The following is a 21971-nucleotide window of genomic DNA, read 5'->3' on the forward strand; positions in this document are numbered from 1 at the left end:
TGCAGTCTCACCAAAGAGGCTCTGGGCACCTTTCAGGCCATGAGCAACTCCAAAAAAAGAGCAGGAAACACAAGCCTCTCCTCTGCCACACAGGGCATGAACCCTGGACAAGGCACTGCACAGAACACCACCATCTCAACTGCCAACTACCACTTCTCCAAGGAGCAAGTCCTTGGAGAGTAGGAGGACACAGCTCCATCTGCAACAAGCCTGAAAGCAGCAAGACAGAAAAGCTGTTGTGCCCAAGAAAATGTGTGTAACAACCTCTGAGGAATCACAGAATCACAGAATCCCAAGGGTTGGAAGGGACCTAAAAAGATCATCTAGTCCAACCCCCCTGCAAGAGCAGGGTAACCTACAGTACATCACACAGGAACTTGTCCAGGCGGGCCTTGAATATCTCCAGTGTAGGAGACTCCACAACCCCCCTGGGCAGCCTGTTCCAGTGCTCTGTCACTCTTACAGTAAAGAAGTTCTTCCTGATGTTAACGTGGAACTTCCTATGTTCCAGTTTACACCCATTGCCCCTTGTCCTATCACTGGATATCACTGAAAAAAGCCTAGCTCCATCATCCTGACACCTACCCTTCACATATTTGTAAACATTGATGAGGTCACCCCTCAGTCTCCTCTTCTCCAAGCTAAAGAGACCCAGCTCCCTCAGCCTCTCCTCATAAGGGAGATGTTCCACTCCCTTAATCATCTTTGTGGCTCTGCGCTGGACTCCTTCAAGCAATTCCCTGTCCTTCTTGAACAGAGGGACAGACTGAGGGGTCAAATAAACAGCCTCCACGATTCAGACTGCACTCTTGTCCTCACCTTCTGAAAATACAGAATACATTTCAGCTTTGCAAGCAGTAGCAAAAGCAAAGCAAACTTCCTAAAAAGGATAAAGATACAGAGAATTTAAAGCCTGGGCACCTCCAATTTTTGTCCTCTGACACAGCTTCATCTCTGCTCCAGGGGAAGAGAATTAAAAATAATTAAAATCAATTCAGACCACAAAGAACTGAAGAGCAGCAGCACTCAAGGAACCAGACCAAGCTTGCAAACAGATGTGTAATGTTGGTTAAGGCATCTGTAAGTCACTAGGTCTAGCTTTGAAAGCCTACCTAGTCAAGATCTGAGTTGAAAGCTGATGCACAAAGTAACAAATGCATATTTTGGCTTTTGTACAGATCATTTTTATCAGGTTTCCCATAAGCAAATATAAGAATGGCATTTATCTCTTACTTTATAAATTTAGCAACGAAAATGCTGGCAGGACAAGGGTGTACGTAGCTTCTTGAATACTTGCTGAGCTTCCTTCTGAGCCAATGTCTAATGTAGAATACCTTCCAAAGAGTTTTGAAAAGAACAATGATAAACTATGGAAGAGAAATGCCACATAAAACCATTTCAAGACCAGCAGAATGAAATATAAATGGCAAGAAAAGTCTTCATAATTTTCTTTCATATTTTATACTTTATTTCATAATTCTGCACATGAAATGTATGAACATGTAAGTATTTAGATACTTTGTACTTCTGCTGCTCTCACATATTTGCAGGACAAGTGGCGAGCGTGTTGCTTCTTACTGATCATACCGTCAGCCTAAGAAAGAGGGAGGAAAAAAATCTTAGCAACAAGAAAAATAGACACAATGGATATTGTCAGAAACACCTCACAACATACTGCATTTTTAGCTGGAGAGGAATGATTATGGGAAAAATAACTACACCACTACAAGTTTTCCTATTCTTACTAATAGCAATCCTTTTGTGGCATATTAATTGCCCTGAAGCCACAATCCCCAACAGACATTTTAGCTGGCAGAAATACAACTTTTTTATATCAAAAGGGCAGTGACCACACACAACTTGCACTGTAGCACAAGTCTGCAGCATTGACTTTATATCATTCTTATGCACAATATATAAGTGAAACAAAAAATGTTTCCCACTGTAGACCTGTTAAAATAACAAAGGAGACAAAGACAAGGTATTCTTAGTGCATTTGATCACCTTGCCACTAAAGCATTTATAAGGTATTCTCCTTGCAACCTAACTTTATTACAGACACTGTAAGAGATGTGTTATTTTCCAAAAGTCTGCATGTCCAAGACACTTGGCAGTGAATATGCACATAAAAGGATATATGAAAATATGGATCACTCACCTTATCACTTTAAAACTGGGAATAAGTTTAGATGAATAGCAAAAGCCAAGATGCAAAATATTAAGGAAAATAAGGGAGGAAGACAAGCCAGTCCAGTATCTGATTGCAAACCCAAGTCAAAGATCTGCATAATTTACATTCAGCTAAGTCAAAAGCATCTGTAGGTATACACTTACTAGGAGCAACCTGTACACTTATGTTCTCTCTCTCGTTTTCTTCTTTCATATTCCATTACATCATCATTATGTTGCTTGAAAAGCTATAAAACAGCAGTATATGATAAACATCCAGGACAACAGAAAAATATTTCTACAGCACATAAAACTGCTATTATCAGAATACAAACCAATATGTAACTAGAACAATACAGAGTAAATGGGGGAAAAGGGGAAAATGGAAGACCCAGGGAATTACAGACCAGTCAGTCTCACCTCTGTGCCTGGCAATATCTTGGGGAACATTCTCCTGGAAGGCATGCTAAGGCACATGAAAAACAACAAGGTGCTTGGTGACAGCCAGCATGGCTTCACTAAGGGGAAATCCTGCCTGACCCATTTGGTGGACTTCTGTGAGGGGGCTACAGAACTGATGGACAAGTGTAGAGCAGTTGATGTCATCTACCTGGACTTGTGCAAAGCGTTTGACACTGTCCCACACGACATCCTTGTCTCTAAATTGGAGAGACATCAATTTGATGGATGGACCACTCGCTGGATAAAGAACTGGCTGGATGGCCACATGCAAAGAGTTGTGGTCAATGGCTCAATGTCCAGCTGGAGACCAGTAATGAGTGGTGTCTCTCAGGGATCGGTGTTGGGATTGGTCTTGTTTAACATCTTCGTCGCTGACACGGACAGTGAGATTGAGTGCGCCCTCAGCAAGTTTGCTGACGACACCAAGCTGTGTGGTCTGGTTGATATGCTGCAGGGAAGGAATGCCATCCAGAGGGTCCTCGACACGCTTGTGAGGTGGGCTGATGCCAACCTTATGAAGTTCAACCATGACAAGTGCAAGGTCCTACACCTGGGTCAGAGGAATCCCAGGCACAGCTACAGATTGGGCAAAGAAGAGATTCAGAGCAGCCCTGTGGAGAAGGACTTGGGGGTGCTGGTCGATGAGAAAATGAACATGAGCCGGCTTCAGTGTGCGCTCACAGCCCAGAAAGCCAACCGTATCCTGGGCTGCATCAAAAGGAGCGTGACCAGCAGGTCGAAGGAGGTGATCCTGCCCCTCTACTCTGCTCTTGTGAGACCTCACCTGGAGTATTGTGTGCAGTTCTGGTGTCCTCAACATAAAAAGGACATGGAACTGCTGGAACAAGTCCAGAGGAGGGCCACGAGGATGATCAGGGGACTGGAGCACCTCCCGTATGAAGACAGGCTGAGGAAGTTGGGGCTGTTCAGCCTGGAGAAGAGAAGGCTGCGTGGAGACCTCATAGCAGCCTTCCAGTACCTGAAGGGGGCCTATAGGGATGCTGGGGAGGGACTCTTCATCAGGGACTGTAGTGACAGGACAAGGGGTAACGGGTTAAAACTTAAACAGGGGAAGTTTAGGTTGGATATAAGGAGGAAATTCTTTCCTGTTAGGGTGGTGAGGCACTGGAATGGGTTGCCCAGGGAAGTTGTGAATGCTCCATCCCTGGCAGAGTTCAAGGCCAGGTTGGACGAAGCCTTGCATGACATGGTTTAGTGTGAGGTGTCAGTGCCCATGGCAGGGGGGTTGGAACTAGATGATCTTAAGGTCCTTTCCAACCCTAACTATTCTATGATTCTATCTGTAAACTATCAATTGTCCAGCAAGGCATTTTTTTCTGCAGCTTTCTCAAGCATTTTCTGCTGGCCAACTGAGAGTGGGGGGAAGGTTCCTACTGTCAATCAATCCACCACCACCCCAAAAATGGGAAAAAAAACAAAGGGACCTCACACACACCCTGAAAAGTGTTGTCATCATGGGAGTGCTGCTTATCCTGAACATTTCTTCACGAAACCTACCATCCCCCGCTTGCTTTATGAGCATCGAGCCTATGAGTTCTCTGAAACAGGGAACATCTTACATTTACATTATGCTCAGAAACACAACTTCACTTAGGCACACCCCTAGTTTTTTTTCTTCCCTTGTTTTTCTTTTCAAGATCCATTGGGGAAAATAATGTTAAAGCCTTAAGCCAATAGACCTGAGGAATAAATTCTTCTGCTGCAGATGTTTTAAGTTTGCAACAGAGAAAAGCTTAACAACCTGTTCACGTTCACGAAGAAAAGCACAACATAGTTTGGGAAAACTTAATTAATAATGCTTCAATCTTGACACCTGCTATAAACACCCATTACCCCAATCAACCGAGTAGGCTGCAGTCATTACCTTCAGATCAGTATGGTTTGGGAATAGTTCAAAACCACATAAAGTTCAATAAAACCAAACAAAACCACTTACATAAGCCCACAAGGCAGCACTGGTGCCAAAAGCCAAGCCAACTCCAAGCCAGTTTGGTTGGTCATAATTACGTTTTCTTGCAACAAATGCAGAACGAGTAAAAGCTAAAACGGCAGATTACAAACACATTAGTATTTCTCAGGCTTAGATTACCAAGTCAACTGCTGACACTCAAACAATCAGGAGAAAAAAAACCCCACAGACTACAAAAAGCTGAAATAAATGCAATTATCACATACAAGTGGTCACCGTAACAGCATTACAACTCACTCGCGTGTAGATACACTACAGCATGTGCTCCCTGAACTAAAAGGGGATGAGGCTCTACTAACAGTTCAAAGCAGTGCGTTCCTTCCTTTCCGACCCCATCCTTTTGCTGGTCACCTCTTGCTGACCCCAAAGCTTCCATGACCGCCCTCCCCGAGGGCAGCGCCAGCACTGCCTGCCTGAGGAGTGCCAGCACCACATCCACAGAGAACAGCGGGTCACTCCTGGCCATAAACAGCTCCAGCTCAACACTGGAAAAGAACCCCACAATACACTACTAGCTGGTTTGGATTAAAATACACAGAAGAAAACTGCCACAGCAGCTTGCTGTAACTCCAGCCACAACGCAAAAAGCACTCCAGCTAACGGGCACGCCGCTGGCACCCCGCAGGCGGCCAACCTCCCACAGCACCCGGGTCAGCGGGCAGGCCGCGGAGCACTGCTGCAGCTCCCTCACGCTCCGAGCTCCCGGAACACAGAACAAGCTCCTATTCCCCCAAACCAAAGCGGGTTCCCTACTACTCCGAGTCCCGACGATAGCCCCGCTGTGCCCTACGGCCGCTCACCCAGAGTTGGCGTTCCGGCCGCCAACCTCAAAGCTTTCTGCGCCCTCAATGCCACCGCCATCTTGTCTGCTCGGCTCCGCCCGCGGGGGAGGGACTGCCCTGCCCTGCCTCGCCTCTCTCCCGGGCGCGGAGAGCGGACGCGCTTCCCGGCACGAGGCCCGCTGCGCAACCCCGCCCTCTCCCCCCGCCCGTAACCGCACTTGCCGACGGCAGCGAGAGTGCGCTGCCCGTCAGCCCGGCCCCGTGCGAGACTCCCTCGGGGCGAGCCGGTGGCCGCCCCAAGTACCCGCTCCGGCGGCGGGCTGCGGCACGCAGGGCGGCCCCGCCGCGGGGCCCGGCCCTGACTCAGCGGGCGGGCCGCGGTACGCCCGTGCCCGCCCACCCCGTCCGGTCCCACCTGTCGGGGGCGAGGGCGGGCCCTCTGGCTGCGTGGGGTCGCGGCGCATGCGCGCGGTCTGCCGTGACCCGGCTGGGGAAGCCGTCGGCGGTGGCCATTTTGGCGGCGCCTCTCTCCGGCCTGCTTAGTTACCACGTGAGCCGCCGCCCGGGGCTCGGCGCGGGGCAGCCCGGCGCGCAGACGGCGGCCGGGAGAGGCCGGGCCCGCGGCCGGCGAGAGCACCGTGGTTTGTGGGAGGGAGGGTGGGCGGGGGGCGGGGAGGCGGCGGTAGTAGACGGACTTAGGCGGGGAGGCTCCCGGCAGCGGCGAACGAGCAGCGGGGACGGGACGCAGCCCGGTCGCCCACCCCCCACCCTTCCCCCCGGAGCCCTTCGGCGGCGCTCGAGCCAGCGGCGGTGAGGATGCCGTCGGTGAGCTTGCCGCCCAAGGAGAACGCGCTCTTCAAGCGCATCCTGGTGAGTGGTGGGGCGGCAGGCCCGCGCTCGGCCCGGCGGGCCCCGTGGGACGGCGGAGGGGAAGCAGCGGCGGCCGCTGCCCGGGGGCTGGTGGGGAGCGGAGCTCAGGTGCCGCCGCCCCGGCGCTGGCGGCGCCCCGGCCAATGGCTTTTTCCTGCCGGGGCAGGCCGGGCTGAGGGGCGCCTGTCACTCGCGGCACGTCCCGCCCGGGCGAGGCCCCCGCGGCGTCCGAGGAGCGCTGGGGGCGCCCGGGCCTCGCCGCTCGCCCCCTCGAGCCCGTGCCCGTCGCCGCGGGCCCTGAACGCGAAGCCCTGCTCCGGCCCCCAGCGCTGGCCGCGGCGAGGTGAAAACACCCTGGCGGGTGCTCCATTCATCGGCTCGCTGTTTACGGGCGCTCGGCCGAGCCCTTCTCCCCGGCGATTCTCTCTTCTTTGTTTTTGCAGCTCAGGTTTTTTCCGTAGACAGTAACCAGATTTGTTGGTCGGTGGGGAAGATGGTTTTCAAAGGAGGAAGTGGAGAAGGATGGAGGTTTTGAAGTCTTTAAGTCCACCTTATAGCGAACTCCTGTTAGAAGTGTGTCAGTCGATTTTTTTGGGCGGCAACCGGCATACCGATGAAAGAAGCTGCAGTGGAATTTAGGCAATAAACCTTTTTTTTAGATGAGATTAATATAGTTTACAGCCCAAACGCCACCAAAGCGTGCACAACTGAGTTAGATCTTAAGGAACTTGTTTCAGTTTTGATGCAGTGTTGCATAGGCCTTGTGTTTCTGAGAGCTTGGGGTGAGTTGAAAACGACAGAATTACATTAGTGAGTAACTTCAGTGGATTTATCTACGAGAGTCTGTTATCTGGGTCAAGCGCTGCATTGTTTTTTCTCAGAAAAAGAATCAGTTTTATCTAAAAATATCACGTTTTCTTTCAGAGAGGCTTAGGCTACTATCTTGGATCCTTCCAGAGATCAGAAGTAACATGAGGACTTTAGTCCTCTAGGAGTAGCAGCACTCTTAAAGCTCTGTAAACTTTTTTTGGGGGATGTGTGTAATCTTCTGTTCCTTTTTCTTTTCAAAATATTTTTGTGAAAATGAAATAAATCTGTAAAACTAGAAATCCTCAGGTACAAGCATCTCATCACGAGACATGCAGCTTCAATTAGGGTTAAAAAGTAGGTGCAATGAACTGTAAAGCTTATTACTACTTTGAAAGATCCAGTCCTGCTTGGCAGTTGATACGGCTTTGTACTAAGTGTAATTTTTGATGTGTTATGAGCTGGGGACGTAATAGCCTTGTTGCTCACTCACCCATCTTTCTAGTGAGGATGGCTTGTGTGGTTACAAGTCTGACTGCATCAAGGAGCCTGTCTGTGTTTAAAACTGACTGGTTTGGGGTTTGGTTTGGGGTTTTCTTCCTGAGCTTGGTGCACGTCTGTCTGATTATTTGCGTGGAGAGCAGGAAAAACGGAAGAGTAAGTTTGTTTGGAGAAAGTGCTGGCTCAGCACATGTGAGTTGAATGGAGGTTCTCAATTTGTTTCAGGTCAGAGGAAAGAAAGGTGTACTCCACTCCAGGCAGATTTCTGTAGACTAAAGCAATTTTAATGCTGGCATTTATTTTTTTTTTTTATTTATTTTTTTTTTTTAAGCTGAAAGTCTTTAACAAAAATACAGAAGTTTCAGGTACTGGGTAGGCTAAAAGTTATTCTGGCATTTTGGGGTTTTCCTGTATCTTGCAGGGATGCGCCTGTGACATGTAACCTAGTATTAAGACTGCCTTGTGATTAGGCACTTCTGTAACACGTGGTGAATAGGAAAAGCTTGAAGCTGGTTTTCATCACACTGAAAATTTGCGTAATGAACTACTTGTCTGCCTTGTTACGGATAATGACCCACCTTTGTGAAGTTTTGATTACCTCTTTGACTTGAGATGTCTTTTAGGAAGTCGCATTTATCATCGCAAGTCCAAAGAAACATTACTGCTGTACTCCTGTGCCTTCACTCCACCTCTTTCTTCCTGCAGTCTCTCCTCTGTCTACACCTTCTTTTCAGGAGTCTGTAACCCTTCATTATGCCGTATCCTCTGCCACCTCTGACCCACTGGTAGCTGAACAGCAGCAGCAACAGGAGCTTGGGTCTTGCTGGGCAGCTGGCTCCCTGGTAGGACCTCTGAGCCCTGGACCTGCTAACAGGGGAGTCTGATTATTTGGGCCTGGGTCAGCCCATGCTGTCTCCTGGCTTCGGCAGACCCTGGAGTCATTCTGTTTGAGCAGGCTTGAGTGAGATTTACTTTTTTTTTCCCAGCATATGCTTTGGTAAGCAGGCCAAGTGCTGTTGAAAGGATGCATTACGCTTCAAACAGATAATTACTGCTACATAGACTGTTAACAGAAATATAAAACCATTCACATTTAGATTTTCATGGAGGTAGGACTAAACACAGGAATTAAGTAGGTAACAGCCTTTTGTTTTTGTAAGTGAAGAATAAAATGGAAAAAGCAAGCTGATTTTGTGTGTGTTTTAAGTTCCTGAGGCCTCATTTCTTTGCTATTTTTAAGAAGTATACCTGTAACACAGTCATTAAATGTTAAGGTCTACACCAAGCTGCCCAGCTTTCCATAGTGAAAGGGATTAATTAGCCTTCAGAGTTTGGGGTTTTTTTGTTTGTTTGTTTTGCAGTAAACATCTTACAAGATGAGTAAATTTCTTTTGCATAAGGATGTGCTTGCAAGCCAGCATTTGCATTTAACTAACAAATTCTGAGTTCAGAAATGTGTGCACTTTGCCTTTGTGTGTTGCAACACTAACTAGACTAACCTCTTCTAGTCACTTCACAGGTATGTGGAAGTTCTTATAGAAACATTTTTCCATTTAGAAAGCATTTTACAGTGGTCCTATAGTACAGAGGGAAAGGGATCTGCATGATTAATTTGAATTAAAAAAAGAGAGACGCACAGGGTTATTGATCACTATTATGCTTAAACTCGCGCTTCCATTAAAAAGAAAGTTTAAACTATTTGTTATTAAGGTAGATAGTCCTGTTCTGCTCAGAGGTGCTAGAAGAAAAGTGGATCTCTACATTTTTCCCTTCTTGTTTTTGATCCATTTGAACATATAAAATTAATTGAGCCTGTACCATTCTTTTGTACACACGTAATCTCTAGGCAGTCCCGACATCACTCAAGAGTTCAGGTGGAGGCAGAGGAAAGGGTAGACTAGCAAACAGAGGAGTCTAAGGAATGGAGAAATTGACTTTTGGTGCCCATGAGGCTGGATGAACTCTGAAGTAAAGGGAAAAGCAGTTTACTCTGTTTTTATCTCTTTTTTCCAGCAGGTATGTAACTAGTTGTAGGAAGCAAGATTGGCTGATTTATTTTTTTGTTTTTATTTTATTTTTTTTCTTTTATTAAACCTAACTGATGAATGTTCCTGGCGTTTTGTGAAGTTATTTGTCCACTGTGTCTGGTTGGGTACAATTCATCAAATATATTCAGTTTTATTTCACATATCCCAGAGGCAATGTTCAGTTAACTTTTGTTTGGACATGGAAGTTAGTATTTCTTCAATGCATTTTAAATATATTTAAATACAAAGCTTTCAGAGTTGCCATATATCATGTGGAAGAGATTTTCAGTTCCTTAAAGCGGCAGAGGAGAATGTTGTTGGAGTCATGAAGTTCTGGCAGAGTAAGATGGTGCAAATACTTCTCACTATAGCTATCCTCTAGTTGAATATGGTTTGAGCAGGGAGAAAAATGCCCAAATGTTTAAGTGAAACACTTGTATTTTGTGATGCAAACAGACAAGTGAAGAACTAAATATGTTCAGGCCTTGTTTAAATAGTTTTACTGATTATACATACTCATATACATACTGTAGAAGTAGCATACTGAAGGTGCTGGATGCCGTGCTTTTCTGGGCTTGTGTATATTGCACTGTATGCAGATCAGAGTACCTCAGTTTATTCAAGAGTGGTGATTATCTGTGGTCTTCATGAAATCTGTAGAGCCATGCATTTTTTATCTCTATCTCAGTTACCTTATGTGCTAAGCAGGCTTGATGAGGTGTGGCCAGAACCTCTCTCCTCCAGTGGGGCATTACAATAACCAAGGTTTCTGTTGCGGGGTTGGGTGTGTGTGTGTGTGTTTGAATTTCATTTTTATTTGGTCATTTTTACAGTAACACTGCAGTACATGGGGGTATTTGAGCTGGTGGTCTTCTCCCTTTCCATGCTGGCTTTGACAAGTGTTCCATTAAAAGGTATAGGACCTTCCTAATAACAAAAAAGCCTGTTGAACAGCGTCTCTTCAGTGTCTCTGCTGTAAATATGCCAAGTCCCTCCTGCTGGGACATCTTCCTGTTTCTTCATTCCAGAGTCTGCTCCCTGTCCCTCCACTTTCAAACTAGACAGACCTGTGCTTCTCCTTCACTAATGCTTTGCCCAGCAGCAGTGCATTAAAAATAATGTTCTGTCTCAGAGAAGTTCAGGTGCTGACTTTAAGGTTGCTGAGGTGGCAGACTTGGAAATCTCCACTTAAGTAATCTTGATTCAAGATTAAAGACCAATTTCCAGAATTTCGCTTTTATCAGTAACCAAGTGAAATAGCACATTTTGTATGCAGTCACTCCTGCATTTGCATTACTGTACAGTAACTAAGTATGCTCACTGCTGGAGTTTTACCACATACTATCTCAACTGAAACATGGAATTGCTAACAAGGCTTTTCCTATATCTTGGCTGTATAGATGCCAGTCACTTAGTTTTGCCTTTGCCAGAAGGCATACACCACTTGGCTTTGCCAAAAGTAATGGGAGAAATTGTGTCTTGCTTGAAACGTTGGAGTGGAGGTAAAGAACAGACCTGCTACCGTAAGCAGAGTCACTGTTCTTGTTTTTCAGAAATACTTCTCAAACTTGCTAAAGAAATGAATTACTGTTTGAGACTAGGATGTCATTAAGGAATCACTTGAGCAATGCTGCTGTTACTAAAGTCTGTTCACCAAATCAGACCATGTGTTGTCATTGGGGCTGTCAGAAATTGTAGAAACAGGATTCCCTGCTATAAATTTCTGAGGAGCAGCATAATTTTGTTCCTTATTTGTTTCAGTTACGAGAATGAAAGACTTGTTAGTAGAAAGACATCGTAATTTCTTCTCCGTTGTAAGATCATAGCCACTCCTAAGTTGTTATGCCTACAGATACTCTAAGCTGAACCCAAAGCGGTTTTTGTAGTAATCTGAAACTGATCTTATTTGGGGCAGTAGATTAAATCCTTCTTACATGGTACCACCCTTTATATTGGTTAGAATTTGATCAAGTTGTGTTTATTCCTGTTCTTCAGAGGTTTCCTTAATGAGTTTTTGCTGATTGCACTTTGTGGGCATCTCAAGTTTACATCTCTTGTTCACAGCAACACTGCATCAGTGCAGCAAGAGTGCTGATAAGGAGTTGTGTCTCTTATGATTTTGCTGATAGGGGATTTAGAGAAAATGAGCAATTACTCCCTGCCTCTCTTAAAACTGAGGTCAGCGAGACTTGCTACAAGGATTTATGTTTGCTTCTGTGATACCACACTGTGATACAGTTAGCAAACCTTGTAACACTGAAGAACAACCTATCTTACTAGCCACGTTTAACTATTTTGCAGTCAGTCAGTGCTACAGGACATTTTGCATACCTCAAAGCTAAGGGTAAATGCTACTACAAAAGTAGAAAGTGCCAGTAGCCTCAGCAAGCCCCTCTTGGGCTGTATTGTGAGATACAGCTGAGTGGAAGTATCTGTATAAGTCCCAAAGAACCTATTGTGTCGAGTCTTTTAGCCCTTTTCATATCATATCTTGGAATTGGAATTAAGTTTTTTCAGATGGTCATTAAGTGGTGCAGTTAATTTCATACTAAATTCAGAGGTGAAACCTGAGCAGGGCAGTGGACAGTGATCTTAGTTGACATGGGCAAATTGACAGTAATTCTTCCAAAGGAGAGGTTAAAGTAAGCAAGTACAGGCCAACTGAACTAATGTTGAATAATGGATTTTTCTGCAAGAGTCTTGCTTTGGTGTGTGCAGATTTTTGGTTTTACTTCTAGAAGAGCTGTAGCTATTTATCAGCTATTGTTTCCGGAGGGATTTTACCCAGTACTGGAATGAGGCCAATTCAGAAGCATAGACATAATATGGATTATTTTTTTTCCCTGCCTTAATATTAAATGAAAATGTAAACATATTTCTTACCTTCTTCCCAGCTAATTTTGGTTTGAACTTGTTCTGTTAACTCTGGTTGTATTCTGCCAGGTAGTGCTAGTTATGAAGGGATTGGTCACTGTGTAAGAGGAGGATTTCTTAGTTCCTTAAATTAGTCAACTGCTGAAGCTGTTTCTTACACAGAACAGTTCCATTCGTTAACACTGCAGAACAATGGAAGAGGATGATTGGTTTTGATTTGACAGAAAATATGCAAGTTTGCCCCAGAGTTTTTCAGCATTAATGTATCTGTAAAGTTTGTGTGGGGTTTTGGTTTTTTTTTTTCAGTTGTCAGGTTCATACATCTCATATTTGTCATGAAACCGAATCAGTGTGGTGGAAGCTTTTGCCTAGAGCTGTTGAGCTGTTTGATATGATTAGTGCTCAAAAGAGCCACTAATTCATGGTGAGCAGTTGCTCCTAATGCTTCCAGCTTTCAGAATCTTCTTTACTCTATTTAGCCTGAATTAGTGCACCTTAGTGACTTGACCTGATCTAGCTGTAGAGGGAGACTAACTGTGCTGGAAAACAGCTTTGAGCCACACAGCGCCTGGACTTACTATCTTCTAAGTGCTACATCTGAACTGTGCTGGAAGAAATAGATAGCATCTGAATGGCAGACATGCATGTCATGCATTGTAAGTGCACACCTTAGCGAAAGCTAAGGCCAGGTATGCTAGCACTTCCTGCTGCCAAAGGTCTTACCACATTGTCATTGCCAACATTGCTATGTGATGCTGCAAGTGTATGTATTCATGGTTGCTGCTGGGAGAAACTGCGGAGTCCCTTCAGGAGCACATGCTGTATCTGAAAGGATTTGTCCACCTGGATTCTGCTCAAGCCTCACAAACCCTCAGGGAAGAGAATAACAGGGTGTGAATCCCTGAATTTTTCTGGCAGAGCGGCCTGCTCTCCACTGGACTTTCTCCTGAGGACTTCCAGATGGAAGTAAAAAAAACACTTGCCTTTGCTCATGTGTAGGTCAGTTGTCCTGTCTGTTAACTCTTGTATATGATGGGGAATAGTCTGCAATATGTTGCCTCTTATGATGACACAGGCTATGTGATCTCCTGAGGAAGAGAGGCTGAGTACAGTGGACTAACAATGAAAACTTAGGTTTGCCATCTCTGTTGTCTCTTGGGGCTAAATACAATTTTGGTACCCATTCAGTGAAGAAAATTACATTCTTTGGCTAATCCATCATTGACTGGATTAGGGTGCTTGCTTTAATGGAGTTACCATCAGTTCAAAGTGGCTTCCTGTGGGGTTGTTTGTGGTAGTTTGGGGTTGGTTGGTTTGTTTTGCTGTTGCTTGGTGGGGGTTTTTATGTTTAAGTACTTGAGCTTGCATTCATTTTAATTCAGTTAATTTGCGGATAGGGGGGTTTAAAAAATTGGCCTTAAATTTGAGTTAAAAGTGTGACCTTGGAAAATACATAATCTTAGAAGATGATGTAAAGTTCTTCATAACTTTTCTTTGCAAAATTCTTTCTTTTTAATAGAAATTGCATGCTATTGCTTTCTTACTATTCTAGTTCAAAGGGCAGAATGTTTGGGAATATGATCCTATCCCACATGCCTGGGTCTGCCCTCCTTTTTACTCTCATCCCACTACTTCTTAGAACCAGCTGCACTGGTCCAAGTAAGAATAAAAAGAAAGCAAATAATAACACCCCAATGCTCCCATTTGTGAGTTTGAGGAGTTAAGCTGTGCATACCTTCTTTGCTTTGGTATTTATTCTTGAGGAAAATCCTCTAGTTTTCCATGTTTCCAGGTGAGAAGACAGAAGACGGCTTTTTTTATGTTATGAGTATGTTCAGCTTCGCCATGAGATACTTTCTGGTCTGCTTCTCACCTGTTTAAGCAGCTGCAAAATCCAGCCTGGATGGATTCTTTTTAACTAATGTAAAGCGGTCTTAAAATGCTCTTGAATCAGCTGGGTTGGATATAGGCATCTTCTCAAGTGCCCCTGCTAGAAAGGCTGCTTCTCACTTTCTGTATTGTGATCTAGGTGATTCTTTGCTTAGATTGAGTCATGCCACTGTAAATTTACTGTGCTATGAAGCTTCTAAATGAGACCCATGGTAAATCGTGGCATTATACTGACTTATACACTGAGCTGTTGTTAATCGTTGATGTTACTGAACATACAGGACAGTTTAATCTGCAGTGTAGTCATTATAAAATGTGTTAGAAACAGCAAATTTAATTGGCTATTAAATTATCTAGTCATTAAATACTTGTAGAACACAAAGACTGCTTTTTGATAAAGAGGATTTGCACTTCTCTGAATATGTGCAAAATATTTCATATGTAATGGCAGAATCTGGTCTGCCATGTGCTGGGTATTTGATGCTGGGATACTTGCCTGCATATTAAAATGCTTCACTTTATTATCCTTGCTTTTTAGTTGAAAACTTATGTAATTGACCATTAAAATGTCTATTTTGAGAGGGAAGGAATGTGTCGGAGGTAAAATGTGCTGCCTTCTTACAGGTAGCAAACGATTTGAAAGCCTATTTCTGTACATTTCAAACTTATAGCTGTAAAATTTCTAAGAAAATGTGTATATACAATAGATAAAGAAAACAATGCTGAATTAAGTTTGCATAGAAGTCATCCCTCTGCTGTTGTCAGTAGCATGACCCTTCTGAAGTAACTACCATATGGGTAGTTGCTTAAGAATCCAGGTCAGTCTTCATCGCTAGCTGTAGGTTTGCTGACAAGGTTTAGAAAGTAGATGCACTAGAGAGGGAAGATTCAAAAGTGGAATGAGGGTGAAACAAACTCCATCCAGCAGTTAGATGTCTACATGTAGGTAAGCTGTAAATAGTGAAGTCTTTCCACCTTATGGCAGCCGTCAAAGAAGAGATGCAGAGGTATTCATTCACACTTGGCATGCTGAACCATGTGTAAGACATCTGCTGGCCAAAGACTGATTCTGCATGGATGCTGAAAAACAGTTTAGGGATGCAGACACCATAACGTGAGCCCTCCTTCCACCTCAGACTTGGGATTCTTGATAATATGGGCTAGCTCTGTTCTTTATAATTTCAGAGACTGTCAGTCTCTGTCTACTAATTGCCATGCATTCAGATCCATTGAATAAATACTTGGGGGTGGGGAGCAGTGCAAATGCAAATTCTCTTCTACCTGCTATGTTCTTGCATGATTTTGAAGAAGTCGTACTCTGCCTCATCTTGTTAATTCTTTGTAGAATTGTATTAAAGCAGGTGCCATTTCCTTGTTATAAATACAGAAAATGGGTTAAAAGGTATATGAAGAATCTTGGTGTGTTGGAGTAGGCTGAATTTCTGGCCACAGCATGTATAGAAAAGCTTGTTTGATATCTTAAAAGATCTGGTAACTTATTAAAGGAAACTTATTAAAGGAAAGGCTTTGAAGGGCAGCAAATGCATAGTAGAGATTCAAGGCTGATTGAGAGTCAGATTCTTTTCTTTTAAAGCATTAACCTTAACTTTAACCTTACTTTTTAGAAGTCTAGCTTTCATGTTTTCTCATTGTGTGATGTCACAAGCCATAGCTGGAGCACTTGTCTATTAAGCTTCACAAGCAGGCTCCAACTGCTGGCTTTGGAAATGTATATATGCAGGAGTTTAGCTTAGAGGAGGGAACTGTTCTTTTAATAATCTCTGAGACAGAGAAATATGTTACTTCTGCAGAACAGCTGTCCCAAAGTAAGGGTTGGAGGCCTGGGAGTGGCTAATACAAGCTATTCATCTGAGAGGAAAAAACCTACCCAGATGAAGACCACTTCTTCTTCCAGCAAGCCTGCATCTTTGTGTGCCAAGAATACTTGAGATGTCAGCATTGCTGCTTCTCTGTTGTTTGTGTTTTTTTTTTTATTACCGGCCTTTTTTCTCCTCTTGCTAAGAAACTACTGACTCCCTTAAGGATTTTCTTCTCTATCCTGGGCTGTGTCTTACTCATACTCATCTTTCCCTGTGTTATTCTTTCTATTCTTCCTTTCCCCTTTAGAATATTTACTGTCTCCTTTTTCTTACAAGGCTTTTCTTTCATATTTCTGTTCCTTGAAGCCACAGAATCACCAAGGTTTGTACCAGCCATGGTGGCATATGTTGCATTCCTGACTGCTTTCTTTCTCATTGCCACCTTTATTTAAGCTTGTTAGTCCAAAATTGAAGAAGTACATTAAGTATATGTATGGCTTCAAGTAGTGGAATCTCAGTGATGCTGTTGGACTGACTTTGATGAAACAATTACCTCTTATCTGAAGAAGGATGAAACATGACCTCAATATCATTTGTTTCCTTTCTTCCACTGCCAAAACATACAATGTGTACATGGAATGCATACATAGAATAAGGAAACTCATAAAGTGATAAAATTTGAAATGTTTCCATTAACAGAATGAAATAGGCTCAAAGTATTAATTTGAAAGGTTGAAGAAATTGTATATAGGAAGTTACTTTAACTTGTCTTGATCTAGAAACAACTGAAAATTAAGATCTATGATGCTTTACTGGGGGATATAAACAGCTATAGTTAGTTCTTCATCCGGTAATTCAGATTATAAAAGTACGTGATCAGTTCTTGATGGTTTATTGGTCCTGTCCAGTGTTCTCCGGGCTGATGAGAACCTTTCGATAGATGTAAATGGGTATAAACTGGTAAATTTTTTCTTCCTGCAGCATAAAGGGAGGATTTGTTGTAATTCTCAATGAATTTACTCTGTTATAAAGTACCCTGCATCATAAGTTCTGATTACACTGGGAAAAATATATGTGCAAATGTTTCCTGTCTCTAGCATGTATACCATCGTGGTTGACTTTCCCTGAACTTCAAGGTGAAAGACTGGTTGTTAGAGTATGTAAAATGGAGCTGTTTAGAGATAAGATTTCATGTTCATAGCCAACATCTGAGAAGCTGTACTTAAAAGCAAATTGCAAAACCCCAGAGTACCCCTTCTGCTTGTGACAGTGCCTTAGTTACACTGGAGATGCGTTCTTAAGTTCTTGTGGCTGCACCACTTTAGTGGCAGGTTTTGCTGCTTTCACAACTACCTAGGTGGGAGCAAATGGCTCTTCTACTTTAAGGGAGGAGGCCTGGGTGGTAACCTCTGTGACTGGTGATTTCAGTTTACACAGACACACAAAAAAGGCTTGATCTTGTGTTGTCACCTGTAAGCTTTCTGTCAGCTGTGACCAGTGGCTGATTGAAGTGATTCAGCCAGCTACTTGAAAGCAGGTAATGACCAGAAGGTGTGAATAATAACAACCAGGCATGTATAATTAAATAAAAAAAAAAAAAGGCCTCTTATGATTTCCTCCTACCTAACCCTTAATCTTCCTTTGCTAGGCAGGTGTCCTGCTTACTTTTCTTGTCCTTGGTGATACAGGGACTTCTCTTTCGGAAGTGTTCAAAGTCAGGGTTGAACAGGGCTTTGAGCAACCTGAGGTAGTGAAAGACACCTCTGCCTGTGGCAGCGACATTGGACTAGGTGATCTTTGAAGGTCCATTCCAATCCAAACCATTCTGTCATTCTTTTGTTGATACACTCCTCTTTGAGTCCATTTTGCTTCGAAGGCTCTCTCTGAGCATCTTCTTCCTCTTTTTCTCCCATGATTCCCTTTCTGCAAAGGGTGGCAACAGGATAATGGGGGAAAGATACTTAGTCTGTGATACCTTTTGGCCTTCAGCCTTGATATCTCAGCTGTATTTACCTAGAAATACTCCTATACTCCTACTTAGGAGTATACCAGGTTTTGACACCTCTGAATTTATTGTTGGTGTTTCCATCTGTGCTTTGGAAGAGAAAGCTGGACACTAAACAGCACCTTCTGTGATGCAAAAGCAATGCAAAGCAGGGATGTTAAGATAGATACACCATTTTCTTTGTAAGCATTTCCATACCATTCTTGTAACTTTTCGAAGTTTTATTTTTAGAACTTTCTGCTTGATGGGATGACCTGTTGGCTCTGCCTTTACCGAGTTGTTTTTTTTATTGGAGTGCTTAGAAGACAAATGGTGTCCATATGTGCTTATGAATGGTCTTGCATAGTTGATTTGGAGCAGCATGAGGAAATGTGGAATCCTGAACAAAACGTGTTCAGGAGGACTTGAAAACTGCTGGCTGTAAACAATTTTACACTCCTTTCAGCCATCCTGCCACCAGAACTGGTCAGCCGGAGTCGGTGAGATCCTGTTATGAATGATTTCCTAGTTATCAAAGGATTTGGGTCTGCTCAAGCAACATGTTTCTGTACTCTTACATTCAAGTCGAAACATTGGTATTACAGTAATTCCTATAATTTTCTTAAGTGATTTAGTGTATGAATTGTTGTTTGCAACATTATTTCTTCCTCCTCTGTTTAAAAGATTAGCACAGGGAGTGGTTTAATTGAAGTGAAATAACTAAAACTAGTTTTAAACATTCATGCTGTATGCCATTTTACATTGCAGTTGCCTTGCATAATGAAACGAAACTCAGACACAAGCAAATTGCTAGAGATGGATTTAAAAAAATGGTAGAAGAATGTTTTAATTTCCAGGATGGCAAGATAACATTAGTATATACCAGTTTGAAAAGTTTGGGTGTATGTGAAATATGTGTGATATTCACACTGATGGTAAGAGGTTGCTTTCAGAGACATCCAGATTCCAATGACTTAATTTTCTTTCCTGCCTGTACGGTTGTTAGAGGTTGTGTCATGTGTTTCTATGAAAGATAATTAAGCCAAAGTGAGTTGAATGCTTACAAAGATACCTTATGACGTAAAGTTTGCTTTTAAAAAGTTTCCTTTTTAAAGGAAAGTTGAATCTCTTTAGGTACTTCTGCTTCCTCTGGTATCTTATCTGAGAAACTGCTGTATAATAATGTGGTCTTCAGTTATATATCTAATCTTGTGTTCTTACTAAAACATACTAAAAATTCTTTCTATCACCAGAAAAAAGTAATCACAGGAAGCTCATTAAGCAGAGTTCATTAAAATACTAGTACATTTTCTAAAAGCCCTAATTGCATTGGTGCTTTATGTTGGGAGTATGGAAGTACTTTAGCTGTGTTTTTAATAAATGTACTCTGCTCTTCTTCAACAGAGGTGTTATGAGCATAAGCAGTATAGAAATGGGCTGAAGTTCTGTAAACAGATACTTTCTAACCCAAAGTTTGCAGAACATGGAGGTAAGTTTTCAAATGGCATATGCTGTCTCTTTTCCCTATACTTTAAGATAGAGTGGTAATTTGTAAGCTTTGTATTTATAGCAGTTTATTACTAACCTTTTGCCTATAAAGCAGTAAAAGTGTCCAGAAACCTTCACCATGGTAAGCACTTACTGTTGGTAAGATTTGTAATTTTAAGATCTGGTCTTACCAGTAGTCAGTATTCTTAGCTTTACTATTCTTTGTCATTATTCTGCAAGTCTAATGTTCATTTTAGCATGGTGCAAGTTTCTTAATACAAGTATGTGTTAAGTCACTTTAGAGGGGAAATTGTTAGTCACTCATGTAGAAGTGAAAGACAAAAGCAAGAGATTGAAATGTTCAGCACTGTCTGTCTCCAGTTTGCTACTTTTTCTGAAGGAATAGTTTTATTGTAAAAAGAAGGAAAAGGTGTTTGTCCCTTGCTGTATTTTAAGTCAGCTCTTAATACTGAGTGAAGAGCTTCTTCTCACTGTCTAGAAATGTGGTGGGTTTTTTTTCCCTTTGCTAACTAGCTTGGCATGGGTGGATGTGTAGAAGTCTATGTTGCTGATAAATACTTGAGTAGTTATAATGCTACTTTACAGTAAAAAACCAAAAACTAAATCTCATCTCTCTCCAAAATGTCTGTAGAACAGTTTTTAGTGCCTTGAAATAAAATGCTGCTTCACTTTTGGTGGAGGTAGTGCATGCAGTTCATTGTCATGTGTGATATACTTTCATGAATAACCTGCCAGTATAGTTTTCCATGAGAAAAAAGAATGCAAAACCTTGATGCTGATAACAGAGTTTAAATTTGCATTCATGGTATATTTAGAGTTGCTGTATTAGGCTTTAAAAACTATGAAAATAAATAACTGATACCTATTTCATTAATTTTTTTTATTTTTTTTTTTTTTTTTTTTTTTAGAAACTTTGGCAATGAAAGGTCTAACATTAAACTGTCTAGGGAAGAAAGAGGAAGCTTATGAACTTGTGCGTAGAGGCCTAAGGAATGACTTGAAGAGTCATGTCTGCATCCTTTTTGGAACAGGGCATTCACTTATGAATGGAGCAGGGTTAATTTCTACAACTACTTGATTTATAGAGTGGCAACAAACACCAGTACTATCAGGTTTCAGATGGGAAGTTAAGGATTTAAGGCTTGCTTCCAACACACAATATTTTGTCTAAGCTATCAAAAGGGCTGATGCTTTGCAGCTAGCTGAAATATTATTCTGGCTTGCATTACATGTTTTTTCGTTTTTTTTAATTGTTAAGCTGCACGTCTAAACTTATGGTGGGCTGAACCATGCATTTACACATTTGCTTTAAAAACACTAGTAGTTGCCATTACATTGATGAGTTGCCATATACTTTGAGTGTGGGAAGTGCAAGCACTTCAGCTCTCTAATGTAAGCCCTTACTCAAAAATGTGTTTGAGTAAGCCTGATAGTCTTTTCAGAGATTCTGTGGCTTTATTTCCTCCCACCTCATGCAAAAAGTACAGTTTCTAGCACATTATATGCACCCTATACATATTCCTGGCAAACAGTTCTTTGTCTTCAGTTTGCAAGCAGTTTTCTTCGTACAGCTAAAGAAAAGAATTGTAATGATGGTGATAACACTAGTGTCTGTTTATAAAAAGCTTACAGCTTTTTACCAACTGTTCTGTCACTGGCATGTTGTATCTGTAATCTCCCTGCTCAAATTCAGTAGAATCCTTAACAAGAGTTTTCCAGGTTGGCACGTCTATGGCCTTCTTCAAAGGTCAGACAAGAAGTACGATGAAGCTATCAAATGCTATAGGAATGCACTGAAATGGGACAAAGACAATCTTCAAATCTTGAGAGATCTTTCTCTGCTACAGATTCAAATGAGGGATCTTGAAGGTTACAGGGTAAGTATACATACTGCATATATACTGTTGGATCCAGATTGTTAAAACTATGTGCTCCTCAGTGCTTTGTGAAAGTAAAAGCAATTGTGCTACTGAGCAGTTTCTCTAAAGAATGCAGCTTTAGTGGCATGTTAAATGAGTCTTTTCAGCTCAGCGCAGAATTGTTTACTCGTTTTAATGCTGTATAATCCAGCTGTAGACATTCCTGGTCTTTTTATTATTTTCTTGTAAGGATTCCTGCAGGTAGAAGCCAATGCGTTCAGATGATGACTGTTATTCAGGCAAAGGAGTTTCTACTTTTTAATAGTATCTTACCATATATCCCCCCTTTAAAGCCAGTTGCCACTGATTTACTTATGACAGTAGGTAAAGATAATAAAGAAAGGATGCTGCATGAAACATGCCCATG

The 21971-nt window shown here is 42.5% G+C and overlaps 2 protein-coding genes across 4 annotated transcripts in view; one reads left to right on the forward strand and one right to left on the reverse strand.

The window, feature by feature from the left end:
- Positions 1–1445: 1445 nt before the first annotated feature.
- On the reverse strand, positions 1446–5753 carry NDUFC1 (NADH:ubiquinone oxidoreductase subunit C1). 2 transcript variants are annotated; one of them, XM_065687429.1, is made up of 4 exons: positions 5422–5746; positions 4589–4692; positions 2335–2417; positions 1446–1594 (listed from the first exon to the last, which is right to left on the reverse strand). In XM_065687429.1, coding segments are annotated over exons 1-4 (249 nt in total). In that variant the 5' UTR covers positions 5483–5746; the 3' UTR covers positions 1446–1593. The 2 variants fall into 2 exon arrangements, with proteins under 2 accessions (XP_065543501.1, XP_065543491.1); XM_065687419.1 differs by lacking the exon at positions 1446–1594 and having other exon boundaries at positions 2334–2417; positions 5422–5753.
- Positions 5754–5924: 171 nt separating this feature from the next.
- The window catches only part of NAA15 (N-alpha-acetyltransferase 15, NatA auxiliary subunit), a 38657-nt gene continuing 22610 nt past the window's right edge, over positions 5925–21971 (forward strand). The window contains exons 1-4 of one of the 2 annotated variants that reach the window (XM_065687438.1): positions 5925–6273; positions 19581–19665; positions 20594–20698; positions 21405–21562. In XM_065687438.1, coding sequence (XP_065543510.1) covers positions 6220–6273; positions 19581–19665; positions 20594–20698; positions 21405–21562 — 402 coding nt within the window. In that variant the 5' untranslated portion in view covers positions 5925–6219. The remainder of the gene's footprint in view (positions 6274–19580; positions 19666–20593; positions 20699–21404; positions 21563–21971) is intronic. The other variant, XM_065687447.1, reaches the window with a different exon arrangement.

The sequence above is a fragment of the Lathamus discolor genome, chromosome 1, assembly GCF_037157495.1.
Source record: "Lathamus discolor isolate bLatDis1 chromosome 1, bLatDis1.hap1, whole genome shotgun sequence".
In the NCBI taxonomy this organism is placed as follows: domain Eukaryota; kingdom Metazoa; phylum Chordata; class Aves; order Psittaciformes; family Psittacidae; genus Lathamus; species Lathamus discolor.

Coding starts and splice junctions, on each gene's coding strand:
- NDUFC1 (XM_065687429.1), bottom strand. CDS start 5,482: ATGGCGGTGGCATTGAGGGCGCAGAAAGCTTTGAGGTTGGCGGCCGGA. Junction 4,693..5,421: donor GGCCGGAACGCCAACTCTGG/GTGAGCGGCCGT, acceptor CTGCCGTTTTAG/CTTTTACTCGTTCTGCATTT. Junction 2,418..4,588: donor GTGCTGCCTTGTGGGCTTAT/GTAAGTGGTTTT, acceptor GCTGTTTTATAG/CTTTTCAAGCAACATAATGA.